Source organism: Podarcis filfolensis, assembly GCF_964270895.1.
Source record: "Podarcis filfolensis genome assembly, chromosome: 14".
NCBI lineage: Eukaryota > Metazoa > Chordata > Lepidosauria > Squamata > Lacertidae > Podarcis > Podarcis filfolensis.
The window spans coordinates 44329147-44338477 of NC_139616.1; the positions used below are offsets into that span (position 1 = coordinate 44329147).

A 9331-nucleotide genomic window follows, 5' to 3' on the forward strand; every position below is an offset into this window, starting at 1 on the left:
TCCAGCTTAACACCCAACTCAGAACGTTATTTTTGTGGTTTGTTGTAACTGGCACCCGCCCCGTGGAACACCCTCCCTTCAGATGTGAAGGAAATAAGCAGTTATCTTATCTTTAAAAGACATCTGAAGGCAGCCCTGTTTAGGGAAGTTTTTAATACTTAATTATGTATTGTTTTTAACACTCGATTGGGAGCCGCCCAGAGTGGCTGGGGAAACTCGGCCAGATGGGCGGGGTATAAATAATAAATTATTATTAATTATTATTATTATTATTATTATTATTATTATTATTATTATTATTATTACTGGTATTCAGAAGCATTGCTGCCTGCAGCTGTGGAGCTGAAGCATAGCCATCATGACTAGTAGCCACCAATAGCCCTCTCCTCCATGAATCTTATTCTCCAAGCTCTGACCATTGCGGTCCTAATGTCCCCACTGTGGAAGGACGTGTGGGTCCAGAACTGGCCTCCATGGTCCTTACGGACTTATTGTTAAAACCGTGTTTATGGAAGACAATCTTTCTCGGCTATGAGGGATCGCCAAAGAAGAAGAAGGTGGTCTAGGACATGGGTGGGCAAACTAAGGCCTGGGGGCCAGATCCAGCCCAATCGCCTTCTCAATCCAGCCTGCAGACGGTCTGGGAATCAGCGTGTTTTCACATGAGTAGAATGTGTCCTTTTATTTAAAATGCATCTCTGGGTTATTTGTGGGGCATAGGAATTTGTTCATTCCCCCCAATATTGTCCAGCCCCCCACAAGGTCCCAGGGAAAGTGGACTGGCCCCCTGCTGAAAAGGTTTGCTGACACCTGGTCTAGGAGGTTCCTCTGGGAGTTGTAGCTCAACTGCCTCAGGCACAACATCTTCCCATCTTCTGCAGCCACCTCTGAGCCCTGACCCAGACGTGGTTTCATATCTGATGCCCCTGAAGCACCCAACTCTGTGCCCAGATCACTGCTGGCTAAAGGGGTCATGCCTGCAAGGGATGGGGAAGTGATCTGATTCAGTTTGGATCTGAAGGCAAACTGCCCCTAATCTTCGCTTTCTAAAACAATACAGGAACCAAAACACAGCCCAACCCCCGGCATCCGGACTTCTCCAAATGCCGCAGTGCCAAACAAGCTCAAAGGAAATGCACGTGATGCTCAGGTAAAATGCGTACAAAACACATCTATTTGTGAAAAGCGGGAGAAGATTGCTTTGCAAAAATGTGGACGGTGCAGGCGAAATCTGAACACAGACTTGCGTGGATCAGGAGGGATCCGTTGATGAATTTTAAAGAGAACTTTAAAAATCAGTAAATCGTAACCTAATGCGGAAATGGAGAGAACTGAATTTAGGATTGGGAAAAGGAGAAACTGAGGGAAATTGATAGATTCAGCCACCCCTATTGCCTTCTGCATCTGCTCTCCAGGTGCTAAACATTGATGTGCAACCTCAAAGTCCCTGCTCTCTCTTCTTAGGGTCATAAACCCCTAAGAGTTCTCTATTCTGATTCATTGCAATGCAGGGCTCACAATGAAAGAATCCTGGGCAGATGGCCATCTGACCTTTGTTTAAAAACCTTCAATGGAGGACAGTCCACCACCTTCCGAAGGAATCCACATTCCACTGTCAAATGGCTTTTATCACCAGGAACATCTTCCTAATGTTTTTCCCTGCAATCCCCTTTTTGTCATTTGAATCCATTGGTGCAGACATGCCAACAGTCCTACTGTTCAGGATTGGAAAGCTTTGAAGCGCATAGCCCACTATTTGAAGGGGACTTTGCACTACAGACTGAGGTTCACAAGTCAGAAGACTGGATGTCTTGAAATCTTTGCAGATGCTAGTTTTGGAAGTGACACCACGGATGGTACCAGCACTTCTGGAGTGTGCTACATGTACAACCACTGATTGGCTGTGCAAAAAGCAGACGACAGTAAGCCTACGTTCCTGTGAAGCAGAACTCAATGCCCTGTCATTTTCACTCATGGATTGTGAATGGTTGATGCAACTGTTTCAGGACATCAGAGTTTCTGTGAAATGTCCTATACAGGTGTATCAAGACAATAGATCCTGTTTGGCTTTGCTGAACTCAGAGTTGCAAGCAAAGAACCAAATACTTGCAGATTAAGTTACATCGTGCAAGAGAGTGTATTCAGAAAAGACTCATTCAAGTGTCCTACATGCCAGGAAATGAAATTCCTGCAGAATCCTACCCTCTGGAGCAGCCGAAGACAAGCTTGCTCCATCATCCATGTGACAGCCTGCTAAGTATTTGGTCATTTTCCTTTACTGGACTGGGTAGCCCTTAAAATGAAAGGCTCCTTTGCCCAGAAATGCCTTTGGAATAGAGGACTGTCCATTGATAAATAAGACACACAGTGCATCCCATCACTCGCAGAACTGAGAACGGATGGACGGCAGAATTTCTGCGCTGAAAATGTTGAGCAAGTGTATGATAAAGGAAGAAAAAGTAAACTTACTACTCATGCTTCTAGCTGATGCTGCACCATGTTGGCTCAATTGCATGGCCGATTTTTCCACCAAGGTCAACGAAATCTTCCTTGCTAGATCCTCTCTGTCCCTTTCGTGGAGCAACGTCTGGTAGTATTCCTTGGATATGACTCCTCCTTCCAACATGAGGTCTAAAAGTGCCTGAATCTGGGTGGAAGACGCATCACAGATGATTCCTCTGACCCCTGGCAAGATCTTCCCAAAGAGATCCATGCCGGGGACGTCAACGGTGTGAAGAGGATTTGAGACAGACTCCGGATTATTGACACATGTATGCATGTAAAAGAAAACACGTAAAAAGTTGAAGTGAAAAAGAGTTGTAGCAACAGTTTCTCAGGACTCTTGCAAGTGCATTTCCTCATTCAATTGAAGTTATGAATGTGACTACCAACTAAATCTAACCACAATGTTTTGATTTAATGCTAGCACAGCAAGAAATATCTTCAAACCATGTGTGGCACCTATGAAGAAGAATTCAGGGTCCATCTGGTTCTCCATCCTGGTCTCACAGTGACCAAGCAGATGCTCATGAGAAGACCACAGACCATGGAAGAAAGCTGTTGCAAACAAAACTGCCAATATCTATGGTGTGCTGGAACCACATTTAGGCCACATTCAGAGTCATAGTAACCCCCCAAAGAATTATGGGAGCCATAGTTTCTTAAGGATGCTGAGAGTCGTAGGGAGGCCCCCTATCCAAGCTACAATTCCACGCATCCCCTGGGAAGAGGGATTGATTCCTAAGCCACTCTGGGAAGGGAACAGGGGTCTCACCAAACAACTCTCAGCACTCCCTTAATGGACTACACTTCCAGGATTCTTTGGGGGAAGAAGCCATGTGTCATGGTCCGGTTCATGGGCGATCAAAGTCCTGGCTGGGGACGTCGGGACCGAGGGCAAGATGGCGGGGTGGGAGCAGGAACGGGGGTCCAGAAGCCAGGAGTCAAGAAGCCAGTGGTCCAAGGGTCAGGAAGCAAGGAGTCACGAAGTCAAGGCTCTGAGGATCAAGAAGCAAGGAGTCATGAAGTCAAGGGTCCAAGGGTCAGGAAGCAAGGGGTCAAGGAGCCAAATGCAGCAAGGCAGGAAACGTGTTGCTGTGGCAAAGAGCCAAAGGGAAATGCTGACCTTATATCCCTTCCCGGCTCTTGCCACCAGGTGCTGTGGGTTACCAGTTGGCCTCACCTGTGAAGCTGCGCCTTGCGGGTGTTCCACAGGGCAGTCACCACTACTGAGAAGGCCCTCTGCCGAGGGGCCACTAGGGGGCGCATCAGAAGATGGCTGACAATAACATCTCTCCGACCCACACGAGGTAATTTGGAGGCTGTGATGGGAGTAAATAGCCTCCCTACCCCCCCGGATTGTGGGGTGGGACTGCCCTTGCCTGCTGTGCCCTATACCACCCCCGAATTTGTGGGGATGGGGGCACTAGGCACAATGCCCTCCTGTGGGATTTCGGCGCTCCTGGACGCCGTCTCTGATCCACGCCACTAGCTGCAAGAACTTCAAAAGAAACAATTTGGATGAAGCGAATGCACATATTTCAAGGAAGAAGGGGGAGTAAAGACTGCTAACAGAAGAGATCTCTGATAAAACAAGAAGAGTCGAAGGAGCAAGTATAAATCACGAGAAGATACGCCAAGACTCGGTATGGCAAAGGGACTGATGGGGGAGGGGAAAAAAACCTTACTTTCTTTATTATATGTGATTAAACAAGAACCCCCCCCCCACAAGTCAGAAATGTCGTTTTAAGGACTTAAGCTGTGGATTTAAGGCTGTGTGGAGATAAACTTTCGAATCAAAGCATGTTTTGAGAAGAGCGTGGAATGTATACGGGCTTTGGAATAACGCAGTTAAAAGTGCCGTCGCCATATTGGGAAGTTCTGTCGAAGGACTTAAGTCTGGGAGGAGAAATAGAGAAATAGAGCTGTTTTTATATTGTGGGTGAAACTCCTCAGTGGGACTTAAGAATGACAGTTCTGTAATTAATGATGGAAAGAGCGCTGTTATCTATGAAGGCGATGATATATGGAAACCATCTCGATTTGAGGATTGGAAGAACGGAAAAATTCACACAGGATTATTATTGGTGTTTATTGGCTTAAGGAGACTATCAGAAGAGATCATAAAGAAAAAAGAGAAAATATATGAACAAGAGGTGATGTGGAAACAGCAAGATAAGACTGGATAGAATTATGAACTTTGTTTGGACTGATTTGGACATTAACGCAGTAGCAAGAAGATGATCAGAATCCCCCTTCGGATCTTGAAATATGGGTCCCCTCAACAAAATTTAAAATTTGGCTTTGTAATTCGGAATTTATGTGATGTGATTTGATTTGATTTGATTGGCCGGTTAATAAAAAATATCTTTTAAAAAAAGAGAAGGCCCTCTGCCTGGTTCCCTGTAACCTCACTTCTTGCAGTGAGGGAACTGCCAGAAGGCCCTCGGCGCTGGACCTCAGTGTCCGGGCTGAATGATGGGGGTGGAAACACACCTTCTGGTCTACAGAGCCTACTGACCTTTAGGGCTTTAAAGGTCAGCAGCAACACTTTGAATTCTGCTCGAAAACTTCTGCCTATGCTCTGGTACCCTCTAGGATAGATTACTGCAATGTGTTATACATTGGGCTGTCTGTGAAGGTGGTTCAGAAGCTTCACTGGTGCAGAATTCGGTAGCCAGCTTCCTCACGGGGCAAGAAGTTTTGAGCATATTGCACCGATCCTGGCCCGACTGGCGGGGCATAAAAAATGAAATTATTATTAATATTATCATCATTGAATAGGACGTCCCTATTTTTATCGGAGAAATGTTGGAGGGTATGCATACAACGGCTATGTTTTGGTTCTCATACTGTTTCAGGAGATGCAAATTTAATAGGTTCAGCTTCCAATGCAAAATTAATGGACTCCCTCCTCCTTCCTTGCTCAGAGGCAACTTTGACATGGTTAACTTCTTAAGCTTTCTGAAACTGGGAGGTTGCCAAAAAGATTTCCTTTTGCCAACTGTATATTGCCTTCTGTTAGACAATGGGCCTGAGTTCTCAGAAGTCACGTGATTTTTTCACTCTGTTTTCTACAAAACGCTTCCCTCCCAGATCAACAGGTTAGCACTGGCACGGCAACCGCTTGGATAAACACTGAAGACAAGTTTCGGCTTCAGAGGTCAGCGATTAAAATATGTCAAGAGCAAGAAGCCCTGTGGGTTGCTCAGTCAGTAATGAACGAGATTTATAATCTAAGGGTTGTGTGTTCAAGCAAAAGATTAGGCAAAACATTCCTGCATTGCAGAGGGTTCGACTAGATGACTCTTGTGGTTCCTTCCAACTCTACAATTCTATGATTGTAAGCGAACAGATCTTGCAAATAATCAGAAAGCAAAAAGACCTTTTAAAAACCGAAACAAGCTAGTGGGCGGGGGCAGCTCAGCTATTATTCCCTCCCTCCCTTAAAGAACAGTGAAGTTATTTTTGTGAAATGTGGGTTTGTGTACGCTTGAGTAACTAACAACCAGATTCTCTGCACAGGGAGACTCATTGGAAAATTGCTGCACTCTGTCCAGCATAGCAGTGAGCCTGATTTAGGAGCAAGCCTGTCTTTCTGAAATTAAATCATCAAGGGCAATGGCTAGTTTTGGACTGGTTTGACTATTTGTTACCTATTTGTCCAGACCTTCCAAGGGTCCCTATTTTCCCGGGACAATCCCAGATTTACAGAAGCTGTCCTGGTTTCTGATTTGATCCCGGAATATCCTGGTTTTTCCAGTATACCTGAAAGTGTCTCCACCCCCATCGTTCAGCCCAGACACTGAGGTCCAGCTCCGAGGACCTTCTGGTGGTTCCCTTACTGTGAGAAGTGGAGCTACAGGGAACCAGGCAGAGGGCCTTCTCGGTGGTGGTGCCCTCCCATCAGATGTCAAGGAGATAAAGAACTATCTGACTTTTAGAAGACATCTGAAGGCAACCTTGTTTAGGGAAGTTTTTAATGTTTGCTGTTTTATTTTGTTTTTAATATTCTGTTGGGAGCCGCCCATGAGTGGCTTGTTAACCTAACCAGATATTTTTTTCGGGGGTATAAATAATAATAATTTATTATTATTATTATTATTATTATTATTATTATTATTATTATTATTATACGTCCCTATTTCAATTAGAGAAATGTTGGAGAATAAACATTTGTTTCTTCTTCCTGGTACGCTCTTTTGGGGGCCTGGTGTCAACAAGCAGCATGAATACATCAGCATGAACATATGAACACAGGAAGCCGCCTCAGACTGAGCTGGACTACTGATCCATCCAGCTCAGCATTGTCTACACTGACTGGCAGCATCTCTCCAGGGTTTCGGGCAGCGTGTCTCTCCCAGCCCTGCCTGGAGACGCCAGGGATTGAACCTGGAACCTTCTGTGTGCAAGGCAGATGCTCCACCACTGAGCCACGACCCTCCCCCTTAATGTAATGCAATATAAAATATAGGGGCTCCCACAGATGACCTGTTTATTCAGCATTCATCCTGATTTGCTAGCAGAAAGCTTACATAGTAGGGTTGCCATATTTCAAAAAGTGAAAATCCAGACCCAAAGGTGGTTGAGCTTTTTTTTTTTTTGCAAAATCTTTGAAGAAAATCCACCAAATTCTACACTTCTGACATGGGGTTTTCCCAGACGTTACACTGTTTCCGACGGCCGGATCCTGGCTATGTCCAGGAAATTCTGGATGTTGGGAAACCCTATTATATGGATGCAGGCGGCGCTGTGGTCTAAGCCACTGAGCCTCTAGGGCTTGACGATCAGAAGGTCGGTGGTTTGAATCCCCGCAACAAGGTGAGCTCCCGTTGCTCAGTCCCTGCTCCTGCCAACCTAGCAGTTCAAAAGCACACCAGCGCAAGTAAATAAATAGGTACCACTGTGGCAGGAAGGTAAACGGCATTTCTGTGTGCTCTGGTTTCCGTCATGGTGTCCAGTTGAGCCAGAAGTGGTTTAGTCTTGCTGGCCACATGACCCGGAAAGCTGTCTGTGGACAAATGCCGGCTCCCTCAGCCTGAAAGCGAGATGAACGCTGCAGCCCCGTAGTCGCCTTTGGCTGGACTTAACCGTCCAGGGGTCCTTTACCTTTTACCTTTACCTTTTTACCTTATATGGTGGTTGGACTATGCCCTGCAGATTCACCCATTCCTAACCTTAGGAGCAGAATATCTGATTTCAAGCTCTAGCAAATGTTAAGTTAAGCTCTCTCCCTCCCACACCTTCTCTCTCTCTCTCTCTTTGAACTTAAGAGACTTTTGGTGCACAGCACTGCCAGAGACTCTCCCAGGTCATTGCCGCTCCGGGTGTCCCCACTGATGGGGGTGACAAAATGGTGGGCAGCGCTGACCGCAGGGCCTGCAGCGCACCTGAGCCACGTGTCTCTCCTGGGAAAGACATGGTGGCTTGGGCGCACGCAGGCTCCGTGCACTATCCTGCACTATCTCTGCAGCTTTCTTATGGCACCTGGAAGCATAGATTTGATCCAAGGTGGGAAGAGTGCACCCAATTATTCTCTCCGCAATCTTTACAACCCTGGACAGCATTGTTTTTCCCCTGACCGTGCAGCTCCCAAACCACACACCCCGACCATAAGTTAATACACTCTCCACAGTACAATGGTAAAATGCCATCAACAGGTCCTATGAGAGATTGTTTTTCCGGAGGATTCTCAAAAAATATAACCTCTGCTGTGCTCTCTTCATCAGGTCTTTACTGTTTTCCCCCCAGGTTAGGTCGTCTCTCAACTCCATTCCCAGAAATCGAAACACTGAGACCTGTTACGAGACCCCACCCTCACCCCACCCTTATGGGCAGATCGCTCTGCCCCTAAGCGCATCGCCCCAGGCTCCTCTGCTGCTGTCCCAGGTTATTTATTTGTTGAGCATTCATCCTGATTTATAGGCAGATGGTGCTCATCAAGCGGGGAAGTGTGCCCATACATGTAGGAGAAGGAGAACTCTGGTCCTTAATCTCTGCTACCTTGTTGGATATCTTCAGGAGAAGAAAAGGCTCAGGAGTAAATCCTTTTTTAAAAAAGCATCTTTATTAGTTTTTAACATATTAATTAACATTCATACAACAGAACTTCTCATCTCATACAATATTTTTTGGACTTCCGTCAACACCTCTGATTGTTTTTCATTCTTATCACTTATTATGCATTTCTTAATTTCATATTACCTTTAATTATCTTTAACTAATAATTCTCCTCATTGTCTTTTTTTGCAATATTTCAAATAATTCACCTTACAAAACTTCTTGCAAACCTACTAGCATAATCTGTTCATCACAATTACTTTTCAAATAGTCCGTAAATTTACTCCAGTCTTCTGAGAATCTCTGATCCCACAGGTTTCGAATCCTTCCTGTTAGTTTATCTAATTCTGCATAGTCCATCAGTTTCATCCTCCATTCGGCTCAGGAGAAAATCCTACACAAATCCAGAGGGGAGTCCTTAAGACAGTTGGGTGGCACCTTGTCTACCTCCTTCCAGCAACTCCTACAGCCAAGCTGGGGCCAAACATCTTTTTCTGCTTTCCTTTGGACCCCGTCAGTGAGGGTGACAGGATGGGGGTGTCTTGCTATCTGGGCAGCCCAAGATGTCCAAACACACTGCCCAGGCCTAAGCCCTGGGCAGGTCACTTCGGTTCTTTACGCGCCCTCAGGAAAGCTGATCAAGGAAGGGAAAGCTTTTGCTGGAGAGAGAGAGAGAGAGACGAGGATGATTTTAATACACACATGGTACCTCTTCATCGCATGCTCCGCAGAACATCCAGCTCAGTGGCAACCAGCGGACTCACATTTGAAA

The 9331-nt window shown here is 45.7% G+C and overlaps 2 protein-coding genes across 2 annotated transcripts in view; one reads left to right on the forward strand and one right to left on the reverse strand.

Annotated features, from left to right (window-relative positions):
- The window catches only part of CIITA (class II major histocompatibility complex transactivator), a 51565-nt gene extending 48708 nt beyond the window's left edge, over window positions 1-2857 (reverse strand). Inside the window, exon 1 of the mRNA XM_083585579.1 lies at window positions 2470-2857. Within this exon, the coding sequence (XP_083441705.1) occupies window positions 2470-2779 (310 nt within the window). The 5' untranslated portion in view covers window positions 2780-2857. The remainder of the gene's footprint in view (window positions 1-2469) is intronic.
- LOC310749103 (myosin-11) overlaps window positions 1-9331 on the forward strand; it is a 1537435-nt gene that overhangs the window by 429000 nt on the left and 1099104 nt on the right. The window lies entirely within an intron of this gene.